Source organism: Phascolarctos cinereus, unplaced genomic scaffold, assembly GCF_003287225.1.
Source record: "Phascolarctos cinereus isolate Bilbo 61053 unplaced genomic scaffold, phaCin_HiC Scaffold_4;HRSCAF=312, whole genome shotgun sequence".
Taxonomy (NCBI): Eukaryota; Metazoa; Chordata; class Mammalia; order Diprotodontia; family Phascolarctidae; genus Phascolarctos; species Phascolarctos cinereus.
Window position 1 is genome coordinate 593,117,988 of NW_027555847.1, and position 18,731 is coordinate 593,136,718.

An 18,731-nucleotide genomic window follows, 5' to 3' on the forward strand; every position below is an offset into this window, starting at 1 on the left:
TATCAGATTCCTTCTGCAAGCAAACAGTATGCAGGGAATGAGTTAGCAGACCTGTGGTCTCCTCCATCCCCCAAAGTCTGCTCTTAGAGATGACATAAAGCCCTCACATCACTATAACTCCCCAAGTCTATCAACTGGGGAGAACGTAGCTACCTTACCTGAAACAATAATATTGTGTTTACTCCAACCCAAGGCCTCACATTTTAAGCACAATAAGACCCTAAGAAAAAAATCAATATTTAGTAAAATTTGGCTTTATTCTTCCTTCAGGAAAAAGATAATAAATCTAGATCCTCTCAGAAGAAGAAAGTACCAAGAGATTATGCAGAGTGGGATAAGTAAGTACATTGATATGATGATATCTGTTTTCTTATCTATGTGTATTTGTTTCTGAAAAGTAATGAATTACTGTAAAATTCTAAAATAATTTCTTAAATGTCCAATCCAATCAACATTTATTTAGCCCCTAAGATGTTTCAGGCACTGTGCTAAATGCTGGGAGTACGATTGATAAAAAGGCTGTACCTGCCCTCAAAGAGCTTACAATCTAAAGGGGGGAAACAGCACACAAAAAGATACAGAAGAGCAAGGTGGGGGAGGGGAGAATGCCAGGAGGTGCCAGGGCAGGGACGTCTTGTTCCGTGATGTGGAAACCAGGAAGGTGCAGACTGGAGACTACAGAGAGTCTAGTGTCTGCCCTCTATAAAGGAAGGCGTTGGCAAGGGTTTAATTCTCCACCCTCCAGTCAGAGAGGAGGGGAGATAGCTTTTTTAGTTTGTATCATAGGCTGTTTAATCATTGGAATGATGACAGCTGAAGTTTGTATAGCCCTGAAGTTTTATGAAGTGATTGACATCCACAATATCATTTGAGCCTCATAACCACCCCGTGAGGCCATACTGCATGTGTTGTATCTTGTAAGCCAGGACCACATTTATCATCCCAGTTGTACAGGTGAGGAAACTGAGGCTCGGAGAAATCGGATGTCTAGGGTCACCTAGCTAGTCTGTGTCAGAGCCTTCAAACTTGGGGCTCTTCCTGCTTCTGGGTCCAGCATGTTTCTTATTACATGCATGCTGCCTTTAACACACAAAGCAAAGAACATTGGAAATTTGGAGTTTATATGGCTAATTCTTGGTACAATTTATTCTCTTTCTAGACATAAAGCTTTAATAAATTGCATTCCCCTCCTCAAGTCTTGCCTCTAATACATATCAGTTGTGTGGGCCTGGGCACTTCACTTAGCCTTTCAGTGTTCTAGGCATCACTACTATAAGTTGTAGAGAAAGTCCCAGCCAGCGTTGATAGAAGCAGTTCCTTGTCTGGAATTTGCCACACCAGGCCGCTGGTTCAGTGGATCAAGTGCTAGGCCTCAAGCCAGGAAGACCTCAACCCAAATCCAGCCTCAGATACTTACTAGCTGTGTGACCCTGGCCAATCTCTTAACCTCTGCCTCAGTTTCCTCATCTGTAAAATGAGGATAATAATGGCACCTACCTCCCAGGTTTGTTGTGAGAATCAAAGAAAAATATTTTGTAAAGTGCTCTGTACAATGCCCGGCACATAGTAGGTGCTTTATGTTAGCTGTTATCATTATCATCATAATATTATATTATCATTACTACATTATGTTATTATTATTTTATATCATATTATTATATCAGTGAACTCACAGGTCCAATTCTTATCCCCTATTACCTTCTGATCCCCATTATCATTTTGTTTAGTTGTTCAGTCATGTCCAACTCTTTGTGACCCTTTTTTAGGGTTTTCTTGGCAAAGATACTAGAGTGGTTTGCCATTTCCTTCTCAAGCTCATTTTATAGATGAGGAAACTGAGGCAAACATAATTAAGTGACTTGGCCAGGATCACACAGCTATTAAGCAATATGTCAGGCACAATGCCTGAGACTTGAAAGATGTTTCTTAATTTTAATCTGTAAGACCCAAATATGATGCAGGTTTTGATTATTGTAGAAGTTCCCATTACATTGAAAATTTGTTAAGATTATAGCAAGGATAATTTGTAACATAAGCCTATATGGAAAAACAGCGTGGTATTGTGAAAAGAATGCTGGACTTGCAAGTGGAAGAGACCTGTGTTCAAATCCTGGCTCTGAAACTTATTAGCTGTGTGACCCTGGACAAGTCACTTGCTTAACTCTTCTGGCCTTTCTAAAATAGAAATCTGAAGTAAATAACTGTAGGTACTAACTGCTTATAGAGCAGTAATAAGGGTCTAACAAGACAGTCAATTAACAAGTATTCATTAAGTATCTACTGTGTGCCAAGCACTGTGCTAAGTAAGTGCTAGGTGTACAAAGGACAAAAATGAAATAGGTCCTGCCTTCAGAGACCTTAACATTCTATCCAGCATGTACTAAGGTTAAAAAAAAAAACAAACTTGTATCAATTTTGATATAACGCTATACAAAAGACACAGAAGGTGATGGCAGGAGTTGGAGAGTAGAAAGCTGGAGATGAGGAAAGGCTTCCTAGAATAGGTGGCATCTGAGCTGATTTTGAGGGGAATTAGGGATTCTAAGAAGGGATGGTAAGGAGGGAGTAGGGTACATTTCAAGCATGAGGACAAGGTCTGCAAAGGAACAGGGAAGGAAGGTGGAATGTCATTTGTGTAAAGCACCCTATAAACCCCAAACCAGTATACAAAGACCACATTTGTTTAGTTTAATGCCATATTTAAATACATATTTGTTGTTTGAGTGGGTTCTCAAAGGCACAGTGAAGGAAACATAAATATAGCAATAATTAAACTTTCCTTTGTTGTTTTGAAGTTTTCCATATGTCCTTTTATTTTTTTCTTTCATTTAAGATTTGATGTGGAAAAAGAATGTTCAAAGATCGACGAAGATTACAAAGAAAATACTACACCAAATATCAGCTCCCATTCACTTAAAATTGAGAAGAATATTGGTACAATAGGTAATTGCAACATATGTCAATTTAGAAGGTTTTGAAGTTTCTGTCCTATTATGTTGACCGTTGATAATAAACCACAAGATATCTTTTGTTGTTGTTGTTTTTGTTTTTGTTTTTTTAGTGAGGCAATTGGGGTTAAGTGACTTGCCTAGAGTCACACAGCTAGGAAGTATTATGTGGCTGAGTCCGGATTTGAACTCAGGTCCTCCTGACTCCAGGGCCGGTGCTCCATCCACTGCGCCACCTAGCTGCCCCACCACAAGACATCTTTAAGGACCCATAAATGCAATTTTAAAAATTGTTTGAAGGTTTGAAAATTTCTCATCCTGAAACTACCCTATCTTGTCACTGGCACTTAACATTAAAATAATGATTTATTATGTTGGAGTTGTGTGACTTCAAGTAAATCCAGTCTTTCTCACCATCTGTCCAGTTGTTTATCCTCCTGAATTTCTTTCTTCTCCAAAGCCCTTCCATTCCTTTGTTTGCCACTCACATACAAGATAAATTTAAGGCATGATGTAACAATCTTTAGTTCACTTTAGGAACCAACTAAGATTAAAATTACTCACCGACAACCAAAAAAGCCCTCAGAATGAAGTCAGCACAAGACACTCAGAATGACAGAACTGTTCTTTAAAGAAAGCTTTGTGATTGTGAAAGTTTTAGTTCCTACGCGATGGGGTTAAGTGACTTGCCCAGGGTCACACAGCTAGTAAGTGTTAAGTGTCTGAGGCCCGATTTGAACTCAGGTCCTCCTCCTACTCTAGGGCCAGTGCTCTATCCACTGCGCCACCTAGCTGCCCTTTAGTTCCTGTTTTTAAAATTAAATTCTCAGTTTTGTTATTAAGTTTTTAGCCTTTTTTACATGCAGCAAAAATGTTCTTTTCTAGGTCTGAGTGACAAAGAAAGAGATTTCTTAGCTACTCGTGAAAAAGAAAAAGGTAACGAAGCCTTCAGTTCAGGTGACTATGAAGAGGCTGTGACATATTACACTAGGTAAGTTGGTGTTTGGCTTTTCTTTTTCTAAGTGGGATATATTTTTACATTCACACAGCTTACTGATATGGATAGTGAACCTAAGATCCCATTCTTTGCGAGTGCATTGATTTTAATAGAGAATTTGGTTTTGTCCAAAATGTTGGGGCAGCTAGGTGACACAGTGGATAGAGCTCCAGCCTTGGAGTCAGGAGGACCTGAATTCAAGTCTGGCCTCAGACACCTTGACACTTACTAGCTGTGTGACCCTGGGTAAGTCACTTAATCCTGATTGCCTCACCCAAACAAACAACAAAAAAAGATGAAGAACAAAATGTCTCTCACATATAATTCAAAATTATGTGAGATGCTAGGATGGATGTAATTCAAAAGTTCACTTTGGTGATTTTCTGATGTAGGGTTGGATTTAGGAAGATCTGAAATCAGATCCTACCAGAGACTTAGTAGCTATGTGACACTTGACAAGTTATTTAACTACTGTGTGCCTCAGTTTCCTCATCTGCAAGATGAGGATAATAATAGCCCCTACCTCACAGGATTGTGTGAGGATCATGTGAGATAATGTAAGTAAGGCACTTTGCAAACCATCAGTTGCTGTTGTCGTTCAGTCATTTTTCAGTCATGTCTGACTCTTCGTGACCCCATTTGGGGTTTCCCTGGCAAAGATACTGGAATGGTTTGCCATTTCCTTCTCCAGCTCACTTTACAAATGAGGAAACTGAGGCAAACAGTGTTAAGTGACTTGCCCAGGGTCACACAGCGAGTAAGTGTCTGAGGCCAGATTGGAACTCAGGAAGATGAGCTGTCTTGACTCCAGGCCCAGTGCTCTATGCACTATGGCACCACCTAGCTGCCCACAAACCATCAGAGTGCTACATAAATGTTAGTGGCTATTACTGCTAGTAGTGACAATAGGTAAGTTGCATAAGAGGAAGGTAGGAATGCTAAAGGTATTTGCCAGTGTCGAAGAGATCCTTCAGAATGTCCCAGCATTGACGGTAAGAGACTGCATGTACTCTTTTCTGTCTGCCATGGAGAATGGTGGTACCACTGATGGAGCTAAGGAACCTGTGTGTGTTTGGGCAGTGAAAGTGGAGGCCCTTTAGGTTTGGCATCTGTTGAGTTTGGGCTGGTGGTCTGAAGCATCAGGGTGGAGACAGCTTTGTGGTAGTTGGAAATAGAGTTGGGAATAAAAGTTTGAACATCATCAGCATAAACACCTTTATTAAGCACTTATGTGCCAAGCACAGTGCTAGGTACTGGAGATACAACTAGGAAATTGAGGCAGTTCCTACTCTTAATGAGGGAGAAAGAGCATGTCACATTCTAATAGGCAGAAACAGCACACGTAGGAGGGTTCAGTTACAGGGTGGATGGAAAGGCCTTGGGATCTAGGGGTTCAGGAGCATAAGATTTAATTGTTTTCGGAGATCATGAACCTTACAATGCACATTGCATAGAGCCAACCTGTGCAGAGGGCTTCAATGATCCTACTCTGCTCCTGCAGACAAGTGATTGTCACAGCTTCTGGCCAAGCGGGCAGGGTGTGGCTACGTAGCCACTGCCATGGACATAGAAATGCCACTGCCTTGGTGGCATTGTCTAGGTAGCCAGTGATGACCTGATCTCTTCACTGGCCCTACACATCTCTTCCAGCCAGTGTTTCCCGGCAGCTGCTGCCCAGAGCCTCTCTGCTCTTAGCTAGGCTGGGCCTTGGGTGCCAGACTGATGCTGTTGTTGGAGCCATTGTACCTCAACCCTTCCAGTTTGGTAGGACCTTGGTAGAGCTGATGGAAGATGAGGTAGAGCTTTTGTCAGGGGCAGGCACTTGGCTATCATGGCAGTAACATTTCTGAATTCCTTCTCTTTTAATGGTAGATTTGAACAAAATGTGTAAATGGGCAGCAGCTCTTGTCAGGGTTACATCTTCTCATCTTGTCTTAGCCGTGCAGTGCTTACTTACTTTAGTAATCTGAACTCATTTTCACCTTTTATTACTTTCCTATTTCTGCCTATAATTCTCCTTCTCAGAGTTTGTAGCTAACTTGAATCTCTTGTTATCCTTATCATTCCTAAATACATGAATAATTTGTTCCAGAACATCATACAACTTTTCCTGAACAGCAGCCAGCTTTGTGGGGCCCTTTTGTTTCTTGGTTTTTGTTTTTGCTGGATCCTTCCCACTCATACCCTGAAGCTCATAACATTTTCATTCTTAGAATTCATTTTCTTAATCCTGTTGGTTTCTTTCCTTTGTCCCTGTGGGTCTTAAATTCAGTTGATCTTGTGATCATTACTTCAAAGATTTACAGCCACTTCCAGCTTATTTTCTATTAGCAAAGAAATGAAAATAAGAAGAGTACTTGTTCTAATTCATTCTTCTACTTTCTGTACTAGAACGTTGTTTTCGTAGTAATCCAAAATCTGTTTGGCATTTATGGTCTATTGAGTTGTGGTCAGCCATCTTGGGTAGTTAAAGTAGTCCCTTTTCACCTCCATATTCTGGGCTAAGCTTTAGTGCTCAAATGTATTTTAAAACTTTTATTGAAAATTTACTTGTATAAGAGTTTTTGCTTGTATTCATTTTTCATTTTATAAGCTTTTATCTGTTTAGACTGCTTTACGATTTTATCTGAGTTGTTATATTTACACATCCACACATACTTTTGATGTCTAGCAATTTGAGCTTTTTTTGGTAAATAGATTCTCTTTAATATCACAGGAGCATATCAGTATCTCCCACGGTGGTTGCATATAACAACAGAGCTCAAGCAGAAATCAAACTAAAGAACTGGAATAACGCTCTTCAGGATTGTGAAAAAGTGTTAGAGTTGGAACCTGGAAACTTAAAGGGTAAAACAATTGATATACAGTTAATTTTGGTAGAATTTGTTTGTTTATAACATCTTATTATGAGTTATTTCCTTCATGTAAATATCCTTAATTAGAAAAAGAGCCAAATTTGGCATCAGAGAATCTCAATTTAAACCCCAGCCCCGCTGCCTCTGTGACGTGGGCTGAGTCATTTACGGTCTCTTGGCCTGAGTTTCATCGTGTGAAATGAGGGAATTCCCAGGGTCATAGACTCAGAGTTACCAAAGACCTTAGAGGCCAGGGTCAAGTCCAGCTCCTCCCTCATTTTGTAGATGAAGGAACTGAGGCCCAGAGTATTTAAATGACTTGCCTAGTGTTGCACAGCTAGTATGTACCTGAAGCAGGATTTGAACCCAGGTTTCTTGACTCCAGGTACAGTGCTCAACCCACTACTCCACACCGCTTCCTGGGGTTGGACTAAGTGACTTCTTTTATTTTTTTTATTTTTTTATTTTTAGGCAGTTGGGGTTAAGTGACTTGCCCAAGGTCACACAGCTAGTAAGTGTCAAGTGTTTGGTCTGAGGGTGGATTTGAACTCAGGTCCTCCTGACTTCAGGGCCAGTGCTCTATCCACTGCACCACCTAGCTGCCCCCTAAGTGACTTCTAATTAAGATATTTACCAGTTCTGTTAAAGGTGTGACACATTAAGCTATTAAGCTAATAATTTTCATTTTTTATAGACAGTTTGGTACAATGGAGGGTATGGTGGACTTGGAATCAGGTGACCTAGTTCAAATCCTGCTTTAGACACAACTATGGGCAAGTTATTTCACCTTAGAGTGTGTTACCTCACATGTAAAATGGTGAAAATATTGCTTATACTACTTATCTTCCTAAGCTAATGTGAAGGAAGCTCTTTTCCAACCTTACAGTGCTATGGAAATGTGAATTGTTATGGTTATTATTATTACATGAGCTCTCTCTTGGGTCTGCTAGAGTCAATAGTGTACCACCATTAAGTGTATAGAGTTTTAAACCAGTGATGCTTTCAATATCTCTGACATTAAGTTCAGTTTCTGAAAGTGCCACCCCTAGATGCAGCTGATTTCTACACATGTAATCTAAAGGATTCTTTCCTGATGTTGCCTCAGAAATACCTTTTACCAATTACTTTGAATGTGCATTGCAAATTTCACTGATGGTACCATACACTGAGGGTGATACTAATATGAAATAAGCTAAAATTAGAACCAAGATATTCTGAAAATTTCCTGTCCTTCCTTTTTTTTTAACTATTGAAAGATTGAAAAAGAAATTAAAACTAGAAAAATAGTTCTTGTTTAGTGTTTATACACCTTAGTAATTACATAATTAATGGTTTTGTGCTACTTGCATTCTCTCTTCAATTGCCAAATATACCACAACCGTCTAGAGTGTAAGTGTTGAAAGAAATATTTTTTGCAAATTTGCAGCATTTATGCGACGTGCCACTGCATATAAACATCAAAACAAGTACCGTGAAGCAATAGAGGATTTGAAGAAAGTGCTAAATATTGAGCCAGACAATGTTATTGCTAAGGTAAGGGAAATGATTTCCTGCTTGCTTCTCTAATCTGTGTTCCTAAATTATATTAAAATGTCACAAAACTAATGGACAACAACCTTAGCAAATAAACTGAGGGCTAGATTCTCTACTTGAAAGGCATTACAGGTAGTACAGAATATAAATGTCTTTTTGGAAGTAGCATGAAATATGCTTAGGTTTTTTTTAAATGATGTACATGCATAATACACATGTACACACGTGCGCACACACACAATTAGTCCGTCAGCAAAGGACACGTTATTGGAGCTGCTTTTCAAGTTGTGCTAATAGTTTCTTGCAGGCCATCTGTCAAGGAAAGAATGTTATACTTGTAGTCAGAAGATTTGGCTTCAGATCCTAGCTTTTCCACCCCTTGCATGACCTAAGACAAATCATTTCACCCCTCTAGGCATGTTTTCTTCATCTGCAAGATGAAGGGGTAAGACTAATAATAGCTTATAATAACTAGCATTTATATAGCTCTTACTGTGTGCCAGGCACTGTGCTAAGCTCTTTATGATTGCTGTCTTATTTGATCCTTACAACAAACCTGGGATACAGGTGATATTATTATTATATCTATTTTACAGATGAAGAAACTGAGGGAAACAGAGGTTAAGTGACTTGCCCAGAGTCACACAGTTAGGAAGTATCTGAGACCGGATTTGAACTCAGGGCTTTTGACTCCAGGTTCAGCACTCTATCCACTGAGCCCGTAATTTCCCTAGACCTATTATCCTGTGAGTCTGTGGGCTCTCTTGTTTTATATGATCTGTGATTTAACATTGTAGAGAGTTGCTTAAGTCACCAGGCCATTAAGGACTTGCCTAGAGTCACGCAGTCAGGATGTGTCAGAGGCATGAGTTGGACTTAGGTCTTCCTGACTTGGAGGCCACCTGCCACCTCAACGGCATCTGCTGCCTCCTTGCTGAGAGCTCCCTGCGCCAACGTAAGCAGAGGTCCAGTCCAAAGTCAATATGTAGGTGCCTCTTCTTTGCCTAAAACAATAGTCAGTTAAGACCATTAGCAAGCCAGTGTGCTCAGCTGGCACACTCTTTGAGACGACCTGTTAGTTCAGGACATACAGTTAGATGCAGCCTTTGCTGTGTTCCATAGGTGGTGTGAACACAGGAATTCCTCATTATTTGGAAGGATTTTCACTTATTCCCAGAGACCCCAGTTAGGACATGAGGGAAATATGTCTTTTCTGTTCTCGATTGCCCAATTGGGCCTTAAAGATTAGGACTAGAGGAGAGACAGATAAGTATAAATCTCTGGAATTGCTTACATTTCAGGGTGCTGGTCCTGGAGTCAGGAAGACCTGAGTTCAAGTATAGCCTCAGACTCTTACTAGCAGTTTGACCTTGAGCAAGTCACTTAACAGTTATTTGCCTCAGTTTCCTGAACTGAAAAATGGACCTATCTCTCAGGGTTGTTGAGAAGATTAAATGAGACAATATTTGTAAGGTGGTTAGCACCATGCCTGGCACATAGCAGGTGGTTCATAAATGCTTCTTCCCCTTCCTCCCCTTCCAACAAAGTTTTCTGCAATGAAAACCACATGGACTAAAAGCTTCCTGGCAGAAAGGGCTTGAGGAACATAGGGCATGGTTTATGATAGCTCTGGCAAGTGGGCACCTAGTCCAGAGTAGTATAAGCATGGCCAGATTAAGTAACACCAGAGGATGCTACATTTCTACAGAAACTAGATGAATTGAAACAGACCGATTAAAATGGGTTCAGTTCATCAAACAGAAATTCATCAAGCAGATGTCTGGTGGCTTCTTGACAGCCGTGTGTGTGTGTGTGTGTGTGTGTGTGTGTGTGTGTGTGTGTGTGTGTGTGTATGTGTGTGTGTGTGTCTACAAACATTTTAGGTGGGAATGAGGTCAGGTAGGCAGAAGAAAATAACCTTGCTGTCTGGACTTAGCTTTGTTTCTGAGCCTCTCCCCCTTCCCACTCAATTGAATTGGAAACTGAAAGAATCTCTGGGTGGAGAAAACTGGGGGTCTTGCGCCCAAAGACCCTGGGGCAGCTTGTTAGAAGGGCGGCCTCTAGACTGATGTCTGCTGGGTGCAGCTAAACAGTCATTTGTTCATCAGGAGATCACTAGGAACATCAGTCCTAAATCTCACTGAGGGTTCTGACAGTGATCCCAGGCCTCCTTTAGCGAGCAGGAAGTCAAGGTTAAAGAATAGAAGAATAGTGTTTGCAGCCTCTTCTGCTGTTCTCCAGTACTAGAGCTGCCATGAGGAGACATTTTTAAGGACATGGCTTATACCAAGCCAACTGGTGGTAAGTCCACTGCTGGTAGAACACCCAGGAAGCAACTTCTTGTACTAGAGGAGTCTAGAAATTTGATTGCTCCAGGCCAGGGACTGTTGGCTCTCTGGGAAATCTGACCTTTGGAAGTCCACTGAACTTCTGATTGGGACACTTCCCCTCCAGTGTCGGATGTGTGAAATTGCTTCAAAACAGATCTGCATTAGCAAAGCGCAGCAACTGGGGCTTTGTAGGAGCCAAGGGAGGCCTGTCTGGTTGGTCTATCCGAGGACACCAGCCGACGTGCCAATCATGCCAAATGTGTCGCAGTCATGCCTAAAGATATCCAGCCAGCACACCACTTATGTGGAGAGCATGCTTAAAACTCCACTATGGGGGGAAAACATTCTTCAGTCTCAAAACAGAAAAAAAAAATCTTCCTACTATTGGTAGTTTTGAATGTTAGATTTTTTTTCCAGTAGGGTCAAAAGGTACCTAAGTATATGATTTTGAATGGAAAACTAGGGGCTAGAATCAGGTATTGGCAATTTTTTTTCCTGTTTTCATTTGTATGGGAATTTTGATTATAAACGCAAATGACATAAAGCATTAATGCAGTCAAAAATATTTCAATGAACAAGTTTCAATAGATAAATCTGTTACATTTTTCTGGACATGCCAGCATTTGGATTTTTTAAAATAAGTAGATTTCTTATTGATGGCAACTAAATAGTGTCCATAATATTTTTATTATACAGTACTTTCCATCCATTCGCTATCATTTTCTGAGTTGTCCTATATGTAAGTATATGTTTTTAATGTCTGTCTTCTGTGCTGTTCCTATAAGTTTGCTATTAAAATACATTAAACAAAAGAAAAAAAGAATAGATTTAAGCCTTCTGGCACTAGTTTGCTGGGGCTCTTCTCTGTTCCAAAGAGCTGGGATGTCTGGAGTAAGGAATCACTATTTGAAGAGGAAATGCCCCTTAAAGCTAAGGCTAATAGAACTGATAGATTTTCCGTATTGGAAGAAAAGCTGCTAAGGTTTTTTCCTTAATCTGAAAATTCAGTCAGTAAACATTTAATAAGCACTTATTATGTCCCAGACACTGTACTCAGTGCTGAGTCCTACCCTCAGGAGCTCACAATCTAACATGCCAACAAATAAATGCAAAGCGAGCTCTATACAGGGTAAATTGGAAATAATTAAGAGAGCAAAGGCATTAGGATTAAGAGAGGTTGGGAAAGGCTTTCTTTAGAAGACAGGGTTATCTGGGACATAAAGGAAGCCAGGAGGCAGAGATGAAGAGAGTGTTTCAGGCATGGGAGACAGCCAGTGAAAATGCTTGGATCTGGTCAATGAAATGTCTCATTCGCGGAACAGCCATGAGGTCAGTGTCACTGGATGGAAAAGTACATGTGGGAGTAAGATGTAAGAAGACTGGAAAGGCAGGAGGCGGCCAGGTTATGAAAGGTTTTGAATGCCAAACTGCATTTTGTGTTTGATCCTAGAGGGGTTAGGGAGCCCCTAGAATTTATTGAGCAGTGGGGTTGAGGAGTGTTATAGGGTCTGATTGATGAGTTAGGAAAATCACTTTAGTGGCTGAGTGGAGGGAGGATGGATTGGAGTGAAGAGAGCCTTGAGGCAGGAAAACCTACCAGCAGCTATTGTAGTAACCAAGGAGGGAGGGGATGAGTGCCTGCACCAGAAGGGGGAATACTGGAGAGAGGTTGCAAAAGTGGTATTGACAGACCTTAGTAACAGATTGGATGTGGGGTGGGGTGAGAGATAGTGAGGAATGTGGGGTGACTGGTAGGTAGTGCGTGAGCCTGCGGGGCTGAGAGAACAGTGTTGCCTTCTACAGTAATAAGAAGTTAGAAGGAGGGGAGGGTTTGGGGGAAAGAGAATGGGTTCCGCTTTGGACGTGATTTACTTAATGTCTCCTGGACGTCATTATGAAATGTCTGAAAGGCAGTTGGAGATGTGAGACCAGAGGTCAGTGGAGAGACTGGGGCAGCCCAGGTAGGTTTGAGAGTCATCAGCACAGAGTCTGATGCATGAAGGCTTTGCCTTTCAAAACAAGCTTTCAAGCTCAAAGAGATGTGCCTGTTTCTCTCCTGGGGAAGAGGTAGCACATCAGCTGAGGACTTAAAGTAGTAGGATTAGAAACAGAAACAGAAGAGAGGCCTTGCTGTTCCTCTGCAGTTTGGAACTGGGATGATCCCAATGCAAAAGTCAGGACTGCCAGGTTCAGGACACTTTTTAGGACTGTATTCTTGGTTCAGTGCCGGGCATTGGATTCATCCCCTCACTGGATACAAAGATAAATTTCATAACCTTGCCCTTAATTGGAACTGCACCTGGAATTAACCACAGGACTGCTGACATAACACAATCGGGCAGTGACCACCCAAGGCCAGAGAGCAGAAGCTCTGCCATCTCCAATAGACACTGCAGTCCACATGAGATCAACAAGGAGCAGCGTGATGGCATTGCCCAGCGGCAGTCACAGAGGCATGAGTGACGCCTCTACCTGTCATCTTCAGCCTCGAGCCCTATAAGCCTATGCCTCCTTATATGTTTATTATTCCCACCAATGGTATTGGGACACAGACCACCTTCCCCTCCCCAGCCCACCAAAAGGCCAGGTGTGTTAGATTTTACCACCCCCTCTCCCCCAGTGCTCTCCACTACCCTTAAGGGGACTGATGGCTATCTGGGCTCTCTGCAAGTCACTCTAGCCCTCACTGATCTTCTTCCCCTCATTATGGGGATGTTGTCTCTTACACCCCAGTTAGTCACTAAAAATCAGATTAGCTTTTACACACAAATATTTACTTCAAAAAAGTATATGTATTATATATAGCCCAGGTTCAAAGTGCTCATCTGTTCAAAAACCACAGCTCATATAATAACAAATATACAAACATACCCCCCAAACACATGGCAGGCATAATCCTCCCCTGGCCCCAATACCATCTCAGTCGTAGGGGATGAAGAGGCCTCCATGTTAGGCAATATGGACATGTTCCCTGTGTGTATGTATATGTGTATGTTTATACGTATTTGTGTATACACACACATACACACATTAGTGTGTGCCAAGTTTATGAACTAAATGTTTTCTTATTACTTTTCTTACTATACTATTTCTTTAAATGTCTTTGCTTTCAACTACTTGTGTCCTGGTGACTGACTAGTAAAAATAAAAATTTTGTTGTGGGGCTCATGAGCTATGGTTTTTGAACAGATGAGCACTTTGAACCTGGGGTAATCTCTTCTGGGAAACCCCGATGTGAGCGGGTATACTTGGAGTCAAGAACAGCTGATACTACACTGCACAAGGCAAAGACTTTTGATGGTATACTATTTCCAGAGTGAGGATTGTGCAACTAGGAGTTTACTAGAAAAGCCTTCCTTTGGGTAATTGCAAGTACCCTGAAAGAGGTTGCAGGGAAGGAAATGGAAAGTGACTCATGCCAATAGTGAGTGAGCCCCAGGATAGAAAGTATTTGGTGTGAGATTCCTGATGACTTATTGAATTGTGCTGAAACACCAACAACAATAAACATTTTTATAGTGCTTCAAGGTTTGTAAAGCACTTTACAAATATTATCTCATTTAATCCTCACAACAACCCTGGGGCAGGCAGTGGCTATCTTTACCCACCCCTCTTTTACAGTTGAGAAAACTGAGCCAGATAGAAGTTAGGTGACTTGCCCAGGGTCATACACCAAATAAGTGTCTGGAGCTGGATTTGAACTTAAGTCTTTCTGCCTTCCAGTCCAGCGCTCTATCTACTTCACCACCTAACTTCCGTATAAAGCATACTATAACATCAGCTTTCCGAAAGTGACGTCAGAGAAAGCTGTTTTGGCAGAATTGGTGAAAGTGTTCAGGTGAGTACAAGGGATAGCCTTGGTTTGGCTCAGGACCAGGAGAGTTAAATCGACTGAGCAGATATTAGCCAGGGAAGCATCCCAGGATCATCAGCCCACTCAGAAGTTGGAATGTCCTAGCACTGCAGCTTGTTTCTTTATAGTTTAATTCATCGGAAAACTAAAACCAAGCCACGCTCTGAAGGCATGAAGATGGCTCCTAGGAGCCACACACAGAGTCCTAAATGGCACCTTAAACCCTTCAGCCTTGACTTCTGCATTGAGGTTATCCCAGATGCAAACTGTAGAAGAGCAACAAGGCCTCACTTGTGTTCCTGCTTCTAATTTGTGACATGAAGAAAACACTAGTGCAGATCTCTGCATTAAAGAGGGTCAAAAAAAAAAGATGTTCCCTTGGAAAATATCCTTTGTAAAGTTGGGTTTGACCTTCAAATGAACTTAGGCTAGTACAGAAGTTTCCCAGGAAAACCCATAGCATTTTACTGAAGAAAAATAGATGTCGAGTTTGTGAATGGCACGGAAGTATTTCCTGATTATTGCAGAAGGATGATATTAAGTTTGTTTCCTGTGGTAGTTCAGTCTTTTTAAAAGAAGCTGATGTGACTTTGGAGACATCAGTGGAAGAAACCGCGTGGCCCAGATAGGGCAAAGGCAGGCCAATTCTATGATGAAAACAAAAGGGCTTATTACTGCCTGTGTTGTCTAATTATGTGACATTACACCACAGCATTACCTTGTCTCCTAACTGTTTGGATGAGGGGCTATGCTTTATCAGCATTATTATCTACACCTTCATTACAGTGGGGCTAATGAGCTGTACCTCTAAGCTGTGGGGTTTTTGTTTGTTCATTTTTCACTATAATGGTAGAAAAGAGGAGGATCAAATAAAAGATGGGATTGCTACTCAGGGTACACAGACAGGATGATGACTGTTGCTAACAGAGAAGTCAGAGCTGTTCACTTGTTGCATAGCTTCCCAGTTTCTCCACAAAGGAGAATGGTCATTGGCCTGGAAAAGCTAGAGCAGAAATAACCTAGGGGGAGCTGAAGCTTAAGATGAATAGGGAGACGGTAAGATAACAGCTAGCTGTCCTTGGGGAGTTCGTATCAAGTGGCATGGATGTGATTGCTGAGACACAGAGAGTGATTTTGGAAAGACTGTGGAGAATGGGGCAGGTAGCATACAATTAGAGAAGGGCAAATGTTTTCCTGATTTTTCAGCAAAGAGAAGAGAATGGAATCTGAAATCTATAGATGTCAGCAAGCTTGACTTTGATCCCTTGCAAAATTCTAGGACATATTATAAAGTAATGATTAATGAAAAACTAGAAAATGAAGCAGTTATAGAAAAAGGGAAGCATGATTCCATCAAGAACAAGGTAGCTAGATGGTATGATGGATAGAGCACTGCACTTGAGTCAGAAGACCTGGGTTCAATTTTAACCTCAAACACTCATTGGCTGTGTGACCCCACATAAGACACTTAACCTCTGTCTGCCTCAATTTTCTCATCTGCAAAATGGAGATAATAATTGCACCTATTTCCTAGGATTGTTTTAAGGATAAAATGAGATAGTATTTATAAAGAGTTTTCCAAAAACTCTGAAACCCTATATAAATGTCCGTTGTTGTTGTTGTTGTTGTCATGTCAAAGTAATCTTACTTCATTTTTTACCACATTGCCAGACTCTTAGATCAGGAGAATCCTATAATTTTAGCTAATCATTTCATAATAACAATAGCTGACATTTATATAGTTGAGTATTTATGGTTTACAAAATATACATAATACATTATCATAATAAAATATACATCATCCCATTTGATTGCCACAGTAACCCTTTGAGGTAAGTACTACAGGTATAATTTTCATTTTACAGATGAGGAAGCTAAGAATGAGAGACTTTGGGTGACTTACCTAGGGTCACACAGCTAGTAAATGGCTGGTGTAGAATTTGAATACAGCTGTTCTTGACTCCAAGTATACCCTCTATCCTTTTCCACCTCTCCATCTTTTCCATAAGAAAAGCATGTTATACTTTACCAAATACCTTGCTAAAAATCTAGTTTAATTACAAGTACAACATTTTCCCCACGTAGACTTTGTAGAATTGTGGGTTCAGAACTGCTTGAATGACTAAATCCACTAATGGCTTGATGTCATCTTGGAAGAAGGGCTCCAGTGACATGACCCAGGGGTAGACAGTGAGGGGAGGAAGGGCAATACAAGCAGCTCCAGCCCTACTCTGCCTTGGGCAGACCACATGTGGAATATTGTCCTCAGCACTGGTACTACATTTTAGGGAAGACTTTGATGATCTGGACTGCATCTCCAGAAGAACAGTCAGGATGATAAAGGAGACCATAGGAGGAATGGTTGAAGGAGCTAGAAATGTTTAGCCTAGGCAAGACTTAGGAGGGACGGGACGGCTTTCTTCAAGTATTTGAATGGCTTGTTCTGGAAGATGGAAGATTAATTCTGCTTAGTCCTAGAGGGCAAAACTAAAAGAAATAGGTAGAATTTGCAGAGATAGATTTTGGTTCAATTTAAAGGGAAAATTCCTAACAATTAGAATGATCCAAAAGGAGGGTGGGCTATCATGGAGGTAGTGAATTTCCACTCAGTGGACATCTTCAAAGCAAATGCTAAATAACGGCTTGTCAGACTAAGAATATGCTAGCCCTCTGCTCCAATGTGAGGTAGGCTAGTTTTTACTTAAAAGGTATTGAAACCATCCTCAAGACTTACTTGGCTCAGGGGACTAAGAGCTTAGGCTGTTGACATCATTTCCTAATCATTTACATACAAAACAGCCACAAGGAACTCTAGAAACAGGCTGCTGCTTGGCTGGCAGGCCCTAATGGGCAATTGATGGGGGGGGGGGTGGAAGGAGGGAGTCTTTGCTCAGCTGGCTGGGAGTGTCCTCAAGGTATAACCTTGTTGAATATCATTTTCCTGCCATGGATAAATAGATCTCCTTTTGCTAACTGTTGAATGGCTTCTGAGTATCTTGTTTCATTCCTAAACTAAAAAGGGACTGGTCTGAATGAGGCCCGGTCCAGAACAGATACAGAGAAGTTTCTCATTCCATTAGACTTGAACTCAGGTCCTCCTGACTCCAGGGCTGGTACTTATCCACTGTGCCACCTAGCTGCCCCCCTTTACCCAAGTTCTTATACAAGAAGATCCAAAAAAGAGTCTATCCTGTTCTATACCCCCAAGGCTAATGATAAACTAGCATAGTAGATGGAAGGGAACAGGCATTTATTAAGTGCCTACTATGTGCTAGGCACTGTGCTAAATGCTTTACAAGTATTATTTCATTTGATCTTCACAAAAACTGTGGGAGGTAGATTCTATTATTTCCCCAGTTGAAGAAACTGAGGCAGACAGTTTAAGTGCCCAGGGTCACAGAGCTAGAAAGTATGAAAGAGATCAAGCTTTTTAAAAATAATTATTAAACTTCTCTTTTTGTGCCCTTCCCTCATGTTCTGGTTACTCTTCACACAAAGTTCCTAGATGCTCAGTGTCCCATATTGACTTAAATGTCCCACTGTAGCCTCCTAAGCCCTCCAAAAAACCCAATGCCTACAGATTACCCATTTTCTTAACCCTTAGTCAAAATTCCTAGTGGTATTGTGAATGGGGCACTGGACTCAGAGTCAGAAAGAGATGGGTTACAATCCCACCTCAGATACTTAATAGCTCTGTGATTCTGGACAAGTCATTTAATTTCTCTGTACCTTAGCTTTTACATGTAAAATGAGGAGATTGGACATTTGGCATCCAAAGTCTCTTATAACTCCAAATATAGCATCCTATGATCCTTCAGTGTAGTTAATTACAAGGAGAGCTAGATGGACCAAACATGAAGAGACCTAGTTTCTAGTCCTGGCTTTATCACTAACTGTAGTTCCCTGTACCAGTAAGCCTATCTCCCTGGCCTCAGTTTCCTTGTTTGAGTGAGGTAGGACTAGATGATTGTCTACTCAAGTTGCTATAATTCTGCAATCTTAGGATCTGGGAGAGAGGGTGGGGGAGAAGACAGGAAGTCTGATTGGCACTGATCAGGACACTATCCTTTGTCTGGCCCATAGCTCTGTCCTTGGTCCTGCTCTCTGTGCCAGTGCTTAGCATAATGCCTGGCACAGAATAAGCCCCTAATAAATGTCTGCTGACTGACTAACTGTCCTATTCAATATTTATTTAAGCTACTTAGAAATAGAATA

The 18,731-nt window shown here is 41.1% G+C and overlaps 1 protein-coding gene across 2 annotated transcripts in view; it reads left to right on the forward strand.

The window, feature by feature from the left end:
- The window catches only part of SPAG1 (sperm associated antigen 1), a 76,389-nt gene that overhangs the window by 20,403 nt on the left and 37,255 nt on the right, over positions 1 to 18,731 (forward strand). For both annotated transcript variants that reach the window (XM_078153680.1, XM_020969308.2), the window contains exons 6-10: positions 271 to 338; positions 2,834 to 2,943; positions 3,834 to 3,939; positions 6,662 to 6,792; positions 8,227 to 8,333. In XM_078153680.1, the coding sequence (XP_078009806.1) occupies positions 271 to 338; positions 2,834 to 2,943; positions 3,834 to 3,939; positions 6,662 to 6,792; positions 8,227 to 8,333 (522 nt within the window). The remainder of the gene's footprint in view (positions 1 to 270; positions 339 to 2,833; positions 2,944 to 3,833; positions 3,940 to 6,661; positions 6,793 to 8,226; positions 8,334 to 18,731) is intronic.